This window comes from Oncorhynchus tshawytscha, linkage group LG33 (genome assembly GCF_018296145.1).
Source record: "Oncorhynchus tshawytscha isolate Ot180627B linkage group LG33, Otsh_v2.0, whole genome shotgun sequence".
NCBI classification, from domain to species: domain Eukaryota; kingdom Metazoa; phylum Chordata; class Actinopteri; order Salmoniformes; family Salmonidae; genus Oncorhynchus; species Oncorhynchus tshawytscha.
Genome location: NC_056461.1, coordinates 31,953,231 through 31,972,763, shown reverse-complemented (window position 1 = coordinate 31,972,763; position 19,533 = coordinate 31,953,231). Strand labels below are relative to the sequence as shown.

Below are 19,533 nucleotides of genomic sequence, written 5' to 3'. Positions count from 1 at the left end.
TATATATATATATATATATGTATGTGTGTTTACCTTTATTTAACTAGGCAAGTCAGTTATTAAGAACAAATTCTTATTTTCAATGATGGCCTAGTGGGTTAACAGCCTAGTGGGTTAAATGCCTGTTCAGGGGCAGAACGACAGATTTGTACCTTGTCAGCTCGGGGATTTGAACTTGCAACCTTCCGGTTACTAGTCTAACACTCTAACCACTAGGCTACCCTGCCGCCCCCCACACATAAAACAAAATATAAAACAGTACATCATATATCATTATTAGACCACTACATATCTACAATACAAAATGTATATTACCACCATACAACAATATTACAATGTGCATATGCATGTCTGTACCTGTGTGTGTGTGTGTGTGTGTGTGTGTGTAGTGTCTGTGTTTTGTTGATGTCATGACTAAGTTTGCTAATATTGCCAATTTAAAAAATAATTGAAGTAGTTTGTCATTTAATGAATGATGGAGCTGAGTTTGTCTTTTGCTAAAAATGTAATTTAAGGTGCTCCAAAGCTTTAAACAAAATGGTTTCATAGTATAGTTTACTTTTATTCAGTTTAGTCACATGATTTCTCAATTTGCCGTATGTTTGCCAATTTGTTGTGCAGCCAGACTTACATTGCATTCGGAAAGTATTCATACCCCATTTTGTGACATTATAGCTTCATTCTAAAATGGATAAGGTTATGAAATAAGTATTCAGACCCTTTATTAACACCTTCGGCAGCGATTACAGCCTCGAGTCGTCCTGGGTATGACGCTACAAGCTTGGCACACCTGTATTTGGGGAGTTTCTCCCATTCTTCTCTGCAGATCCTCTCAAACTCTGTCAGGTTGAATGGTAAGCGTTGCTGCACAGCTATTTTCAGGTCTTTCCAGAGATGTTCGATCAGGTTCAGGTCCGGAGTGTAGCTGGGCCACTCAAGGATATTCAGAGACTTGACCCAAAGCCACTCCTGCATTGTTTTGGCTGTGTGCTTAGGGTCATTGTCCTGTTGGAAGGTGAACCTTTGCCCCAGTCTGAGGTCCTGAGCACTCTGGAGCAGGTTTTCATCAAGGATCTCTCTGTACTTTGCTCCGTTCATCTTTCCCTCGATCCTGACTAGTCTCACAGTCCCTGCCGCTGAATACCATCCCCACAGCATGATGCTGCTACCACCATGCTTCACCGTAGGGATGGTGCCAGGTTTCCTCCAAACATGACGCTTGGCATTCAGGCCTAAGAGTTCAATCTTGGTTTCTTTAGCTGCCTTTTGGCAAACTCCAAGCGGGCTGTCATGTGCGTTTACTGAGGAGAGGCTTCCATCTGGCCACTCTACCATAAAGGCCTGATTGGTGGATTGCTGCAGAGATGGTTGTCCTTCTGCAAGGTTCTCCCACCTCCACAGAGGAACTCTGGAGCTCTGTTAGAGTGACCATAGGGTTCTTGGTCACCTCCCTGACCAAGGCCCTTCTCCCCCGATTGCTCAGTTTGGCCGGGCGGCCAGCTCTAGGAAGAGTCTTGGTGGTTCCAAACTTCTTCCATTTAAGAATGATGGAGGCCACTGTGTTCTTGGACGTTCAATGCTGCAGACGTTTTATGGTACACTTCCCCAGATCTGTGCGTCGACACAATCCTGTCTCGGAGCTCTACGGCCAATTCCTTGGGACCTTATATAGACAGGTGTATGCCTTTCCAAATAATGTCCAATCAATTGAATTTACCACAGGTGGACTCCAATCAAGTTGTAGAAATATCTTAAGGATTATCAATGGAAACAGGATGCACCTGAGCTCAATTTCGAGTCTCATAGCAAAGGGTCTAAATACTTATGTAAAAAGCCATTTATTTTTTAAAATTTGTAATACATTTACAAACATTTCTGAAAACCTGTTTTCGCTTTGTCATTATTGGGTATTGTGTATAGTTTGATGACATTTTTTATTTAATGCATTTTTGAGTACCATAACAACGTCTGGTAAAAGGGAAGACGTCTGAATATCATCAATCCAAGGGGATTAAACCGTTTTTACAGTCATTTTCTTAATTGGTTCATGATTATTAGTAACTGTAATCATTTTTATAAATGTATCAATTGCAGTGTCTGGTTGCTCCTTATTACATACCACAGACAAGCAAATATTCGTTACATAATCAACATAGGAATCATTGCAAAACTTATTGTATGACCTCTTATACACTATATTAGCCCCTGCCTTTGGAACTTATGGCTACTATAGTGTGATGGATACTGCTTTAAAGCACATTTCGGCAGCATAGGTAAAGATGTGATCAATACATGTTGATGATTTCATTCCTGTGCTGTTTGTAACTACCCTGGTAGGTTAACTGATAACCTGAACCAGGTTGCAGGCACTGGTTACAGTTTGAAGCTTTTTCTTGAGCTTTGTGAAAAACCCAGTCAATATTAAAATGACCCATAAAAATATACATCTCTGTTGATATCAAATACATTATCAAGCATTTCACACACATTATCCAGATACAGACTTAGTGGTCTATAGCAGCTTCCCACAGGAATGGGCTTTAGGTGAGACAGATGAACCTGTAGCCATATTACTTCAACAGAATTTAACATGAGATGCATCTCTAAGCAGGAATGTGGTTCTGAAAATAGACCCCAACACCGCCCACATTGGCATTTCTGTCTTTTCTGTAGATGTTATAACCATGTATTGCTACCACTGTATCATCAAAGGTATTATCTAAGTGAGTTTCAGAGATTGTCAAAATATGATTGTCATCTGTTACTAAAAAGTTATTGATTTCATGAACTTTGTTTTTTAGGCTACATATGTTAATGTATACTATTTTTAGTACTTTCTGGGAGTCTTGATAGTTTTTATTGCTTTACTGTGAAGCTTATCAGTAGTAGACATGACAATGTTATTTATGTTTGAGCTGTTAGTGCAGGGTGAGCTGCATACAGTGGACTTCCTACTAGGGCACACTGCCTCAGTGCTAACAGTATAACTCTGGTTCATCGGGACATGATTACTGAATACAACCGCTGTAGGATCAACAGAGGCATTCAGGGCATAAATTAAGTTACTTACATTGTGTCTGCTAACACCCCTGGGACAATGTACATTTGCAGCAGCACCCCGAGAACTCAGCGACACAATGGTAGGGAAATATCTGAGCTGTAGTGGTGCTTGAATGTGACTGGCTGTGACACCGGAAGAATGCTGTAGTGGTGCTCTAATGTGACTGGCTGTGACACAGATGCCATAATGAGTTAGTGCAGAGCCAGGGACTTGTGGAGCAGGTTTGGAAGTGTGTTCACAGCTGAGTCCTCTGGGCCAACACTGACTGTCTTCAAGAGTTATGGATATTTTTAACTCTGAGATGTACATTATTTTGATTAGGTCTGTGGAAGGCTGCTGGATATGTATTAGCCATGGATAATATCCTGATTTTAATGGGCATATCTGTTATCTAAATAAGAGTGAATGTTATTCTTGGAGATAAAACAATGTCAAGTATTGCTGTAAAATAGGATTTGGCCACTACTAGCTTTTTCATCAAAGCTGCCTGTTTGAGTTCCCAGAAGTTGCAGGCCAGTAGTAGGAGATCCTCCTTGCAATGTGTATAACACATGTGAGCATTTGGAAGATCTGATCTGTAAATCATATGCTCTGCCCTTTCTGGTGGAATAACCCCTCATCCCCTCCTCCACAGACTACACAGCCCCTCATCCCCTCCTCCACAGACTACACAGCCCCTCATCCCCTCCTCCACAGACTACACAGCCCCTCATCCCCTCCTCCACAGACTACACTGCCCTTTATCCCCTCCTCCACAGACTACACTGCCCTTCATCCCCTCCTCCACTTCATCCCCTCCTCCACAGACTACACTGCCCTTCATCCCCTCCTCCACAGACTACACTGCCCTTCATCCCCTCCTCCACAGACTACACTGCCCCTCATCCCCTCCTCCACAGACCACACTGCCCCTCACCACCTCCTCCACACACGACACTGCCCTTCATCCCCTCCTCCACAGACCACACTGCCCCTCACCACCTCCCCCACACACTACACTGCCCCTCATCTTCTCCTCCCCTCACTACACTGCCCCTCATCCCTCCTCCACAGACCACACTGCCCCTCATCCCCTCCTCCACAGACCACACTGCCCCTCATCCCCTTCTCCACAAACCACACTGCCCCTCATCCCCTCCTCCACACACTACACTGCCCTTCATCCCCTCCTCCACAGACCACACTGCCCCTCATCCCCTCCTCCACACACTACACTGCCCCTCATCTTCTCCTCCACAGACTACACTGCCTCTCATCCCCTCCTCCACAGACTACACTGCCCTTCATCCCCTCCTCCACAGACCACACTGCCCCTCACCACCTCCTCCACACACTACACTGCCCTTCATCCCCTCCTCCACAGACCACACTGCCCCTCACCACCTCCTCCACACACTACACTGCCCTTCATCCCCTCCTCCACAGACCACACTGCCCCTCACCACCTCCTCCACACACTACACTGCCCCTCATCTTCTCCTCCCCTCACTACACTGCCCCTCATCCCCTCCTCCACAGACTACACAGCCCCTCATCCCCTCCTCCACAGACTACACTGCCCTTCATCCCCTCCTCCACAGACTACACTGCCCTTCATCCCCTCCTCCACAGACTACACTGCCCCTCATCCCCTCCTCCACAGACCACACTGCCCCTCACCACCTCCTCCACACACTATAATGCCCTTCATCCCCTCCTCCACAGACCACACTGCCCCTCACCACCTCCCCCACACACTACACTGCCCCTCATCTTCTCCTCCCCTCACTACACTGCCCCTCATCCCCTCCTCCACAGACTACACAGCCCCTCATCCCCTCCTCCACAGATTACACTGCCCTTCATCCCCTCCTCCACACAGTACACTGCCCTTCATCCCCTCCTTCACAGACTACACAGCCCCTCATCCCCTCCTCCACACACTACACTGCCCTTCATCCCCTCCTCCACAGACCACACTGCCCCTCACCACCTCCTCCACACACTACACTGCCCCTCATCCCCTCCTCCACAGACCACACTGCCCCTCATCTTCTCCTCCACACACTACACTGCCCCTCATCTTCTCCTCCACACACTACACTGCCCCTCATCTTCTCTTCCACTCACTACACTGCCCCTCATCCCCTCCTCCCATCACTACACTGCCCCCTCATCCCCTCCTCCACAGACCACACTGCCCCTCATCCCCTCCTCCACAGACCACACTGCCCCTCATCCCCTCCTCCACACACTACACTGCCCTTCATCCCCTCCTCCACAGACCACACTGCCCCTCATCTTCTCCTCCACAGACTACACTGCCTCTCATCCGTTCCTCCACAGACTACACTGCCCCTCATCCCCTCCTCCACAGACTACACTGCCCCTCTTTCCCTACTCCACTCACTACACTGCCCCTCATCCCCTCCTCCACACACTACACTACACTGCCCTTCATCCCTCCTCCACAGACCACACTGCCCCTCATCCCCTCCTCCACACACTACACTGCCCCTCATCTTCTCCTCCACAGACTACACTGCCTCTCATCCCCTCCTCCACAGACCACACTGCCCCTCATCCCCTTCTCCACAAACCACACTGCCCCTCATCCCCTCCTCCACACACTACACTGCCCTTCATCCCCTCCTCCACAGACCACACTGCCCCTCATCCCCTCCTCCACACACTACACTGCCCCTCATCTTCTTCTCCACAGACTCCACTGCCTCTCATCCCCTCCTCCACAGACTACACTAACCTTCATCCCCTCCTCCACAGACCACACTGCCCCTCACCACCTCCTCCACACACTACACTGCCCTTCATCCCTCCTCCACAGACCACACTGCCCCTCACCACCTCCTCCACACACTACACTGCCCTTCATCCCCTCTTCCACAGACCACACTGCCCCTCACCACCTCCTCCACACACTACACTGCCCTTCATCCCCTCCTCCACAGACCACACTGCCCCTCACCACCTCCTCCACACACTACACTGCCCCTCATCTCCTCCTCCCCCCACTACACTGCCCCTCATCCCCTCCTCCACAGACTACACAGCCCCTCATCCCCTCCTCCACAGACTACACTGCCCTTCATCCCCTCCTCCACACAGTACACTGCCCTTCATCCCCTCCTTCACAGACTACACAGCCTCTCATCCCCTCCTCCACACTACACTGCCCTTCATCCCCTCCTCCACAGACCACACTGCCCCTCACCACCTCCTCCACACACTACACTGCCCCTCATCCCCTCCTCCACAGACCACACTGCCCCTCATCTTCTCCTCCACACACTACACTGCCCCTCATCTTCTCCTCCACACACTACACTGCCCCTCATCTTCTCTTCCACTCACTACACTGCCCCTCATCCCCTCCTCCCATCACTACACTGCCCCTCATCCCCTCCTCCACAGACCACACTGCCCCTCATCCCCTCCTCCACAGACCGCACTGCCCCTCATCCCCTCCTCCACAGACCACACTGCCCCTCATCCCCTCCTCCACAGACCACACTGCCCCTCATCCCCTCCTCCACAGACCACACTGCCCCTCATCCCTCCTCCTCCACACACTACACTGCCCTTCATCCCCTCCTCCACAGACCACACTGCCCCTCATCTTCTCCTCCACAGACTACACTGCCTCTCATCCGTTCCTCCACAGACTACACTGCCCCTCATCCCCTCCTCCACAGACTACACTGCCTCTCTTTCCCTCCTCCACTCACTACACTGCCCCTCATCCCCTCCTCCACTCACTACACTGCCCCTCATCCCCTCCTCCCCTCACTACACTGCCCCTCATCCCCTCCTCCACAGACCACACTGCCCCTCATCCCCTCCTCCACACACTACACTGCCTCTCATCTCCTCCTCCATACGTTTACACTGCCCCTCACCCCCTCCTCCATACGTTTACACTGCCCCTCATCTCCTCCTCCATACGTTTACACTGCCCCTCATCTCCTCCTCCATACGTTTACACTGCCCCTCACCCCCTCCTCCATACGTTTACACTGCCCCTCACCCCCTCCTCCATACGTTTACACTGCCCCTCATCTCCTCCTCCATACGTTTACACTGCCCCTCATCCCCTCCTCCATACGTTTACACTGCCCCTCATCCCCTCCTCCATACGTTTACACTGCCCCTCATCTCCTCCTCCATACGTTTACACTGCCCCTTATCCCCTCCTCCTACGTTTACACTGCCCCTCATCTCCTCCTCCATACATTTACACTGCCCCTCATCTCCTCCTCCATACGTTTACACTGCCCCTCATCTCCTCCTCCATACGTTTACACTGCCCCTCATCCCCTCCTCCATCGTTTACACTGCCCCTCATCTCCTCCTCCATACGTTTACACTGCCCCTCATCTCCTCCTCCATACGTTTACACTGCCCCTCATCTCCTCCTCCATACGTTTACACTGCCCCTCATCTCCTCCTCCATACGTTTACACTGCCCCTCACCCCCTCCTCCATACGTTTACACTGCCCCTCACCTCCTCCTCCATACGTTTACACTGCCCCTCATCTCCTCCTCCATGTGTTTACACTGCCCCTCATCCCCTCCTCCATACGTTTACACTGCCCCTCATCCCCTCCTCCACACACTACACTGCCTCTCATCTCCTCCTCCATACACTTCAACAAATAAAATCAAGACATAAGCCTTAATCTTTCTCCATTTGAGCTGTGAAACCCCCAGGCTGCCTCTGAAATGGCACCCTATTCCCCACATAATGAACTATGCCATTTCAGAAGCAGCCCTGGTTCCCCACCATCACCCAGCCTCCTGTATGTTCAGTGAGTTAGTGAGCCCTGATGCAACACTGGAGTCAGAGGTAATGTTCAGAAGTGAAGGGCAGGGGAGAGGGCTTCTCTGTACCACTCTGACACATCTGAGAGGATAGCTGCCCTTTCCTCCCAACACAGCCACAGTCCGAGTGAGGGAGAGGGAGAAAAATATTATTCGCTGTATTCCGACTGTATTCAGACACATAGAGTGGGTGGGCAGGACAATGGTTTGTCTTTGTATTCCTGCTAGGTCATTTAACATTCCCTTGCACAAAAGGTTGTTTTTAATTTTATAATTGTTGGTATTATAAATGCCACTCGTAAATGTAGTTAAGTTTGGTCTCTGGTGTCTGATAGATCATTTGCATTAGTGCTGCATTGTTATCCAGCCTGTCGTCGCACCTCACTTCTCAGAGACGGAGAATTATCCAGCTCAAAGCCAGTCTGGAGAGGGTCTTCCCTGGACTGTAAACAGAACTGGTTGGGCTCATTACTCTCCGCTGTTTTCTCCACACATATCTTTCTGCCCTCTAAGCCTCAGCTTCGTCCCTGTTGTCTAGCTAGGAGGAGAGATGTTTAATGGTGCTGGGCTTCATGCTTGGTCTGACCTGGAGCCTTCTGTGTGGAGATACCTCAGGCTAGCAACAAGTAAATATCGTTTTATATCCATAACATAACAAATGAAAAGGATTGTTGATGTGTTGGTTTCAGTCCTTCTGCTGTAACTCCTATCTGCACTCTATATATTCAGTGTCTTTGATTCTGCAATCGATTGGTATCAATGACCCCTGTTTTTGATTCGGGTGTGTTACCAAGTTATTTGTAGATAAATAAACTGAGGCGGTCACAAGGCCTTTTCTTTTTTCAAGTGACGATTTAACATGCAAGGGTCCTGGGCTGTTTCATTATCCTCAAGAGCTGTGAGATTTGTGTTCCGCAGGACATAATGCCTCCACCCAAACTGGCCACAGCAATTCAGCAGGTAATCCAAAGGCAATTAGCTTCTTTGATTCTGCAGTTGCTTTCCTGGAGGCAGACATACACTGATTTGTCTGAAAAGACATGCAGTCTTTAGCACTTTCTGGTTTGGTTGATGAGAGAGGTGAATAGAACTGTTTTTAATCAAGATGATTTGATTCAGTTTATTAGATAGAGTGGTGAGGGGAACTTGGAACTACGGCATCACGCTGGCTTATTGACTATAATTGTGTTAATTGAAAGTGGGTATTTTTTTATTATATTAAAAGGAGCAATCTGCAGTTCCTACATCCATTGTTGCACTTAGAAATTATTGATATGTACCATTGATTCTTGAAAAATATAGTGTATAAATGCCTCATGAGCTTAGTTCAACTGCCGTACCCTATCAGAACCCCAAATATAGTTGTTTGTAAACAAAGTAAATGTAAACAAACACTAAATAGCTTCAAAACATGGTTAACTTTACATTTCATATTATGGATGGTGAGTCATATTTCTATGAATTTGAGAGTGTTTGCATTGGTCCAGCCCCAACCTTTAGCTTTTTACTGAAGTAATAGGGGCAGGGAAAACAGTTTGTTATTGCGTGTACTGTTGTTCTCAACAATTGTTTTCATGTTGATATTGTCATTTTGGTGCATACATGAAAGAGGAATGTTTCACCTTCCTCTTATATCTATTTTTATCTATCTATTAGCAGATGACTGACGGGACTTGACTGTTATTCTCATTTATGCAAGAGAATTGCTGTTGGAATTTACATTCAAGGACACAGAAGCACTGGAAAGTGACAACAGCAGGGCCATCCTGATGAAGCTAATCTGAGAGCACTGTACATTTGAGACTTTCTCCCTTATGTCACCCAGTGTTTCTGACGTTTGAGAAAAGTTACAGCACACAATGGTAATCTTGCTAAAAATACATTTCATATTTGATTAGATGCACCAAAATGAACACAGCAATCTGCTCTCTCTCCCCTCTCTCGCTGTCTCTCTCGTATCTCTCTCTCGCTCTTTCTCTCTCTCCGTCAACATACTATCCATAGTGATATCAACGAAACTTCCAAACCCTATTGATGTGATCGAGAAGCCCAGAGTCTCATCCTACCCTCCAAGCCTCCATTCCTCTCTAACTAAAGCAACCTTTCCTCCCGTGCCTCTCTGGGTTCTCTTCTGTGTCTGCCAGGGGACTAATAAATAATGCATTGCAATAGTCTCTCTCTCTCTCTCTCTCTCTCTCTCTCTCTCTCTCTCTCTCTCTCTCTCTCTCTCTCTCTCTCTCTCTCTCTCTCTCTCTCTCTCTCTCTCTCTCTCTCTCTCTCTCTCTCTCTCTCTCTCTCTCTCTCTCTCTCTGTCTCTCTCTCTCTCTCTCTCTCTCTCTCTCTCTCTCTCTCTCTCTCTCTCTCTCTCTCTCTCTCTCTCTCTCTCTGTCTCTCTCTCTCTCTCTCTCTCTCTCTGTCTCTCTCTCTCTCTCTCTCTCTCTCTCTCTCTCTCTCTCTCTCTCTCTCTCTCTCTCTCTCTCTCTCTCTCTCTCTCTCTCTGTCTCTCTCTCTCTCTCTCTCTCTCTGTCTCTCTCTCTCTCTCTCTCTCTCTCTCTCTCTCTCTCTCTCTCTCTCTCTCTCTCTCTCTCTCTCTCTCTCTCTCTCTCTCTCTCTCTCTCTCTCTGTCTCTCTCTCTCTCTCTCTCTCTCTCTCTCTCTCTCTCTCTCTCTCTCTCTCTGTCTCTCTCTCTCTCTCTCTCTCTCTCTCTCTCTCTCTCTCTCTCTCTCTCTCTCTCTCTCTCTCTCTGTCTCTCTCTCTCTCTCTCTCTGTCTCTCTCTCTCTCTCTCTCTCTCTCTCTCTCTCTCTCTCTCTCTCTCTCTTCTTTTCTTTCTTTTTATGTGTCATATTTTAATCATTTGTTTTAATGTCATTCTTTAATTATTTGATTTACATAGCTTCAGAACATAAAAAACATACATTTATATAATAACATGAGTTATTATATACTCAACAAAAATATAAACGCAAAATGCAACAATTTCAAAGATTTTACTGAGTTACAGTTCATATGAGGAAATCAGTCAATTTAAATAAATTCATGAGGTCCTAATCTATGGTTTTCACATGACTGGGAATACAGATATGGATCTGTTGGTCACAGGTACCTTAAAAAAAATGGGCCTCACAATGGGGCCTGCCCATTCAAATTACCATAGATAAAATGCAATTGTGTACATTGTCCATAGCGTATGCCTGCTCATGCCATAACCCCACCGCCACCTTGTGACACTGTGTTCACAACAGTGACATCAGGAAACCGCTCGCCCACATGACGCCATACACGTGGTCTGCGGTTCTGAGGCCGGTTGGAAGTACTGCCAAATTTTCTAGGTGGTTTATGGTAGAGAAATGAACATTCAATTATCCCCCAACAGCTCTGGTGGACATTCCTGCCATGCCAATTGCACACTTCCTCAAACTTGCACCATCTGTGGCATTGTGTTGTGTGACAAAAATGCTAATTTTGGTGGCCTTTTATTGTCCCCAGCACAAGGTGCACCTGTGTGATGATCATGCTGTTTAATCAGCTTCTTGATATGCCACACCTGTTACTGAGAAATGCTCAGTAACAGGGATGTAAACAAATTTGTGCTCAAAATTTCAGAGAAATCAGCTTTTTATGCGTGTGGAACATTTCTGGGATCTTTTATTTCAGCTCATGAAACATGGGACCAACATTTTACATGTTGGGTTTATATTTCTGTACAGTGTAAAACTATAAAGCTTAAATTTTTACAATGTATTATGTTATGTCATTATTTTGGTTATATTATTATGCAACTTCAGTAGATTAGAAAGCTCCAGCGGCAGGAGTTTGAATATGATGCTACGCTGTCAATTATCTTTTATTTCTCTCCAAATAACATAGTCTTCTTGTGTGTGTTCCAGAGCAATGGGACACTGAGGAAGATGGCGCTTGCACCTGTTTCTGCTTGGCTCTGTGCCTAGCTAACTCCTGGAGACTGGACTGGACTGGACTGCAGCTGGAAGGAGGCCAGGATATTTGGTTGATGAGGGAGGGGAAGAGGAACAGAGAACCTTGAATTAGTTTTGTATTTTTTCTGACCCAACTACCACACTTCAACATTCTGCAACAATCACCACTTCACTTGGTTTTGTAAATGTACTAGTTCCTAGACTCCTAGACGTAAGTTCTAGGTCCTAGATTCCTAAACCTAGGCTATATGCTAGTTCCTAGATTCCTAAACCTAGGCTATATGCTAGTTCCAAAATTTCTAAGTGTAGGCTACAGTATGTGCTAGTTCCTAGATTCTTAAATGTTTAGTGCTAGTACCTAGATTTGTACATGTTTAGTGCTAGTTCCTAGATTCTTAAATGTTTAGTGCTAGTTCCTAGATTTTTAAATGTTTAGTGCTAGTACCTAGATTCTTAAATGTTTAGTGCTAGTTTTTCCACTCAATGGAGAGGCTAAGAAGAGAATCAGGATAGAGAGGCAAAGCTAAAGAGAAGAATTTTAATCATATTATTGCTGTACCCTTTAGGGAAAACACAACAACAGTGTAGACTGGAGATCATTTCGGCCTCTCTCCCAGCAGTAGTGGATTAAAAGCAACGAGACCTAGTTCGAGGGATTAGGGTCAGTGGAAGATGATAAGCAGACAGGGGAGGTGTGAAGTTCGGGCCGTGTGGCCCCTGCTATTGACTGGGCTGCTGTTGACAGTCATGGCCACGGCCTTGGAGTATGAGGGAGTCCCTGGTCAGTGGGCACGGTACGGCCACTGGGAAGCCAAGGCCACAGGCCAGCTGAGCTTCGCTCTGAAGACCAACACCAGCAAGGCCCTGGTGCTCTACCTGGACGACGGAGGCAACTGTGACTTCCTGGAGCTTCTGATCGCAGACGGCCGGCTGCATCTTCGCTTCACCATCCACTGTGCAGAGCCGGCCTCCCTGCACACGGAGACTCATGTCAACGACCATCGCTGGCACCGCGTGCTGCTCACCCGTAACTACCGAGAGACCAGCCTGGTGGTAGACAACGAGGACAAGGTAGCCGAGGTCAAGTCCAAGAGGAGTGAGATGGTGGTGGCCAGCGACCTTTACGTAGGCGGCATTTCTCCAGATGTTCGCCTATCTGCCCTCACGTCCAGCACCGTCAAATACGAGCCACCCTTCCAGGGCCTGATCACCAACCTAAAGCTGGGGGAGACCCTCCCCGTGCTCCTGGATGGCCAGGGTGTTCAGAATGATTTGGAATACCTGTGCATTAAACAGAACCCCTGCAGCAACAGAGGCCTCTGCTCCATCCACCAGGGAGAGGTCCTCTGTGACTGCACCGACACTGGATCCAAGGGAAACTACTGCCATGAAGGTGAGCCAAATACAAAATGAGCTGAATGAGTTTTTGGAAAGGGCCTGTTTTTCCATTTGAATGCCTTAGCAGTAAAACTGATTGCTTTGTGAAGTTAAATGATGGTTTTTGAGGGATTCCTTCGGGGTTTACTTGTAATTCTGAGCCATTATCTGAACAGATTTTCATTTTAATACATTATTTGTGGGAGAGTTGTGTTTATCTACATTTCAGCACAGCTTGATGCTCTGTTTCTGAATGCTTAGGGGGTTTGACTGAGATTGTTGGATAGGCGGTTGATTATGATGAGGTTTTGTCTGAGTTTAGCTAGGCCCACGTAACTCATTTGTGGATGACTGTTTCATGGCTAAAGGGAAATAAGCAAATCTACAAGCCTCCACCCAGACATTTTGTTCTACTGCTACCATTCTCATATACTGCAGGGTGGAAACCTCATGCTAGTAGAAGTCACCTACTGAGTGTTAGGGAATGTTTTCATAGAAATAAAAAGTTGACTTGTTCTGATCCTTTCAGAATGTCAATTAATATCATGTCATTTCATAATGGCATTACCGTTCATCATTCTAAACCCATGCTGTTACCTGATACTAGATATCTGCTACCATAGGAACAGAATACTGTAGCTTATTGCAACATAATGACATTTCAACAATAGGCTGGATGCTCACCTCAGAGTGATCAATACACCCAGGGCTAACTGGTTCCATGCCCAAGTATAACATGGCCATGGCTGTCATCCACTGCCTGCATCAGACCCTTCCCCCACTACCTCCACACTTCCCTTTGTGTTCTGATCCACAGAGGGTGGCTTCTGTGTGAGCTGATACTGCACCTTTTTTTATTTCTAAATAGAGACATACAGTAGAATACCAATGTGGTGTCACACTTTGACTGCAGACAATATTTGTCACCTAGAATATAAAATCAGGCAAGCCAAAAGCTATGAGAGAGAGAGAGAAAGAAATAAAAGATAACAAGACATGATAAAGAAATATGACTTATAAGAAATGTACAAATAATACATTTGTGACCAGCCCACTTGATTCGGTCTTCCGTAGCAAAATTTTAAATGGTGTTTTTTAGATTGGATAAAAGTAGAGACTCTGAGCTAGAAAATGCATACACTATAGGCGAGGAACAATGGGAAAGTAGTTCTGCTTTGAAAGTTAAGGAACTTTTGAGAAAATTGCCTTTGAATGTTTTTGTACACCTACTGGAGACCTCTTCTTTGTCTACACCCATTCAGCATCGTTCACACCCTCTTAAGCTTTAGCCCCACCCATCTCTTTAAGGGTTGGTCCGAGTGTTCTGGCCTAACAACAGCAGTCAAGCACCCAAGCTAACTGGCTAGCTAGCTTGATAGCTACTTTCAGACACAAATGAGAGAAGAGCTCACTCTGACCATTTTACTCGCCCTATTGATATGGATACTTGCATAGTTGTCTTTAATTAAGACATGTAGCTAGCTAGCTAAGCAAGGAACTATAATCCCAACTCATGACGTTAGTACCATGGATGAATCTGCAGGTAGCTAACCAACCAGGTTCAACATTAGCTAGTTATCATTAGGCTGTAACAAGCAAAACAAATGCTTCTGAAATACAAATAATATTACTACACAGATCATACAGGTAACGTTAGCTAGCGATCCAACCAGCTAATGTTAACTAGTTAGCTAACAGTACACTTAACTTGAAATGAAAACGACTTTCTGACAAAATTAGAAATGTGTAATATCTGAAAATGTAGCTAGCTAGACTATCTTACCTGTATACATGGATGGATGCTTCTCCCTCTCTCACGGATGCCATGGTTGCCATTAGTTTGAAGACGTAATCCGGAGACAGGTGTTTTCTCCATCTCCTTAGCTATCATACTCTAATTCCACTGATTTCAAAACAGTCCTCCAGAAAGTGGAGAGAAACACTTATGCAGTTCTACTATCGCGATATATTTGTTTAAATGCTGCTTTAGAGATGATTACCTACACATACTGACCAGCTCAAATAGACAGAAGCGTGATAAATGGCAGACCAATCTGAACTCCTCTCTCTGCATGTCCAGCCCACTCATTATCTCAGCCAATCATGGCTAGCGGGAAGGTTGCTGACTGGAAGGTTGTGGTTAAACCAATTAGGCTCGTAATTTGACAATTTTATTCATATTTACAGATGGCATACAAGTTTTTTTAGGCACAGGAAAGTTCACATGTTCCAGAAGGTATTTCTGCCAAAAAACATATTTAGATTTTTTTTAAAGTAGGACATACTCCTAGTTTCCTGAAATGAGTAAATAATAGTTACAGTTGAAGTCAGAAGTTTACATACACCTTAGCCAAATACATTTCAACTCAATTTTTCACAATTCCTGATATTTAGTCCTAGTAAAACCTGTCTTAGGTCAGTTAGGGTCACCACTTTATTTTAAGAATGTGAAATGTCAGAATAATAGTAGAGAGAATGATGTATTTCAGCTTTTATTTCTTTCATCACATTCCGAGTGGGTCAGAAGTTTACATAGACTAAATTAGTATTTGGTAGCATTATCTTTAAATTGTTTCACTTGGGTCAAACGTTTCGGGTAGCCTTCCACAAGCTTCCCACAATAAGTTGGATGAATTTTGGCCCATTCCTCATGACAGAGCTGGTGTAACTGAGCCAGGTTTGTAGGCCTCCTTGCTCGCACACGCTTTTTCAGTTCTGCCCACACATTTTCTATAGGACTGAGGTCAGTGCTTTGTGATGACCACTCCAATACCTTGACTTTGTTGCCCTAAAACCATTTTTCCTTCCTCATGAGGCCATCTATTTTGTAAAGTGCACCAGTCCCTCCTGCAGCAAAGCACCCCCACAACATGATGCTGCCACCCCCGTGCTTCACGGTTGAGATGGTGTTCTTCGGCTTGTAAGCCTCCCCCTTTTCCCTCCAAACTGGCCAAACAGTTATATTTTTGTTTCATCAAACCAGAAGACATTTCTCCAAAAAGTACGATCTTTGTCCCCATGTGCAGTTGCAAACCGTAGTCTGGCTTTTTTATGGCGGTTTTGGAGCAGTGGCTTCTTCCTTGCTGATCGGCCTGTCAGGTTATGTTGATGTAGAATTCATTTTACTGTGGATATAGATACTTTTGTACCCGTGTACCCATTTCCTCCAGCATCTTCACAATGATGGCAATTAGCCTATCAGAAGCTTTTGAAGCCATGACATCATTTTCTGGAATGTTCCAAGCTGTTTAAAGGCACAGTCAACTTAGTGTATGTAAACTTCTGACCCACTGGAATTGTGATACAGTGAATTATAAGTGAAATAATATGTCTGTAAACAATTGTTGGAAAAATGACTTGTCATGCACAAAGTAGATGTCCTAACCGACTTGCCAAAACTATAGTTTGTTAACAAGCAATTTGTGGAGTGGTTGTAAAACAAGTTTTAATGACTCCAACCTTAGTGTATGTAAACTTCTGACTTTAACTGTATCTGCTGAATTCTGACAGAGCTCAAAGGAGCAAAGACTTGGAATTTGTAGCCATTCCAAGACCATGCATCTGTCAAGAAATCACACGGCCACATGGTCATTACAGAGCCTCATTGGCCCAGTCATCTCTCTCAAGTGTATCTGGACTAACCTTTACCCCCAGAGCCAAGAGGAGGGTCAAAGTCGATTACAGCGCTCCTCACCAGAGAGGAGAATTAGGACAGCGACATAAATCAGACTGCTGTACGCACGTCTCCCTCTGACACACGCCTCATTTGCTAGCCAATCCAGGGAATGGGGATACACTCATGTACTCTGATGCAAAGACATGGAGAATCTGTAGGCCTGCTCTGCTCCCATTCAAATCAACTCATTCTGCTATCCATCCCTCTCTGATGCACTGCTGGCCTTGCCCTACTGACATTTGAAACCGTTTTGTGTCTCCTGACATGGAAGCTATGTAGGAAACTCTGTTTTATATTTTTTACAGTTCCTATTATTTAGTGTTCATGCCCCTTGACTTATTCCACATGTTGTGTTATAGCCTGAATTCAAAATGTATTTATATATGGTTTTCTCAACCATCTACACACAATGCCCCATAATGACAAAGTGAAAACATGTTTTACAATTTTCCTCTCTCACATTTATTGAAAATGAAATACAGAAATACATTTTTTACATAAGTATTCACACCCCTGACTGAATACTTTGTAGAGGCACCTTTGGCAGAGATTACAGCTTTGAGTCATTTTTGGGTATGTCTGTATCAACTTTGAGTCGTTTTGGGTATGTCTGTATCAGCTTTGAGTCGTTTTGGGTATGTCTGTATCAGCTTTGAGTCGTTTTGGGTATGTCTGTATCAACTTTGCACATCTGGATTTTGGGATTTTCTCCTTTTCTTCCCTGCAGAGTTCCACAAGCTCTGTTAAGTTCGATGGGGAGCGGTGGTGAACAGCAATCTTTAAGCCTTTCCACAGATTTTCAATGGTATTCAAGTCTGGGCTTTCGCTGTGCCACTAAAGGACTTTCACACACTTGTTCTGAAGCAAATCCAGCATTGTTTTGGCTGTATGCTCAGGGTCATTGTCCTGTTGGAATGTAAATCTTCACCCCAGTCTAAGGGTGTTTGCTCTCTGAAGCAGGCTCTCATCAAGGATTGGCCTGTATTTGGCTCCATTCATTGTTCCCTCTATCCTTACCAGTCTCCCAGTCCGTGCCGCTGAAAAGCCTCCCCATAGCATGATGCTGCCACCACCATGCCTTATGGTAGGGATGGTGTTAGACGGGTGATGAGCTGTGCCTGGTTTTCTCTAAACATAGTGCTTTGCATTCAGGCCAAAGAGTTAATTTGTTGTCTCATTCGACCACATCATCTTTTGCCTAATGCTCTCAGTCTGTCACGTGCCTATTTGCAAACTCCATTTGTGATGTCATTTGTCTTTTTCTCAGGAGTGGCTTCCATCTGGACACTCTCCCATAAAGTTCAGATTGGTGAAAAGCTGTAGAGACTGTTGTCCTTTTGGCAGGTTCTCCCTTCTCAGTCAAGTAACTCTGTAGTTCTGTTAGAGTGGTCATTGGGTTCTTGGTCACCTATCTGACCAAGGTCCTTCTTGCCCGGTTTGGTTAGACGGCCAGCTCTAGGCAGTTTGGCTAGTTCCATATATTTTCTATTTCCCAATGATGGAGACCACTGTGCTCTCAGGAAACTTTCAACACTATAGAAGTTGCTTAATACCCTTCCCCAGATATGCGCCTCATCACTGTTCTCTCAGAGATCTACGGACAGTTCTTTGGACTTCATGGTATAGTTTCTGCTCTGACAGGTACTCTCAACTGTGGGATCTTCTATAGACATTTGTTTCATTCAAAATAAATCATGTCCAAACAATTGAATTGGCCACAAGTGGACTCCAATGAAGTTGTAGTGACGTCTCAAGGATGATCAAAGGAACCTGAGCTCAGTTTGGAGTGTCATAGCAAAGGGGTGTGAATACTTATGTAAATGAGTTATTTATGTATTTCATTTTAATAAATGTGCAAAATAAATATCTAAAAAGATGTTTTCACTTTGTCATTATGGGGCATTGTATGTAAATAGTGAGAGAGAAATCTATTTAATCCATTTTGAATTCAGGCTGTAGCACAACAAAATGTGGAATATGTCAAGGGGTATGAATACTTTCTGAAGGCACCAGATATTATGAGTAGGGGTCTGAGTTTTACACAGATGTAGTATGCACAAACTGTTGCTGTTATAGAGGTTACCTGACAGAGCCAATCTTCGGCACTGCAGTCTGAATTGTAGAGAGCAGACATCAGTAGAATACATCATTATGAGATGTATAAGATGGTTAACAAGTGAACTGTTACCCCAATGATTAACTTGAAGGGATTTGGAATGTATTGTGTCTTCAAGTAATGTAGTTGGTTGTCCTCACATGGGACACCATTAATGTTGGGCATTGTCCTCGCACCAGATGTTTTTTGTTGTTGTCATAGAGTAGTCTTTATTGTTATGTAGCACTTTATTTTAAAATAGTTATGACAGCAACTTAAACCCATGTCCTGTCCTGCTCTCGCCCGATTGTTCTTAGAGACATGGTTGAGGAAAAAGCAAGCTCTCGAGAGAAGCTTTCCTAGTTCAAACACATATATGGGTATGTGTAGAGCATTCATCTCATTCAATGAAAGCTCTTCGGTGTGTCTCAGAAGTCACTTTGAGTTGAATATGTTGTCTGTGTCGACACATTGGGTATTGTGTTTGCTCAAGGTCATTCAGTATTAGATACTGTCTTTGTCTGCCTGCAGGAGATGCATCTAAATGTCAATTTTCATTTCAATAACAA

At 45.2% G+C, this 19,533-nt stretch overlaps 1 protein-coding gene across 3 annotated transcripts in view; it reads left to right on the top strand.

Annotated features, from left to right (window-relative positions):
• nrxn2a (neurexin 2a) overlaps positions 1-19,533 on the top strand; it is a 386,153-nt gene that overhangs the window by 36,926 nt on the left and 329,694 nt on the right. For 2 of the 3 annotated variants that reach the window (XM_042311449.1, XM_042311450.1), the window contains exon 2: positions 11,769-13,209. In XM_042311449.1, the coding sequence (XP_042167383.1) occupies positions 12,489-13,209 (721 nt within the window). In that variant the 5' untranslated portion in view covers positions 11,769-12,488. The remainder of the gene's footprint in view (positions 1-11,768; positions 13,210-19,533) is intronic. The other variant, XM_042311448.1, reaches the window with a different exon arrangement.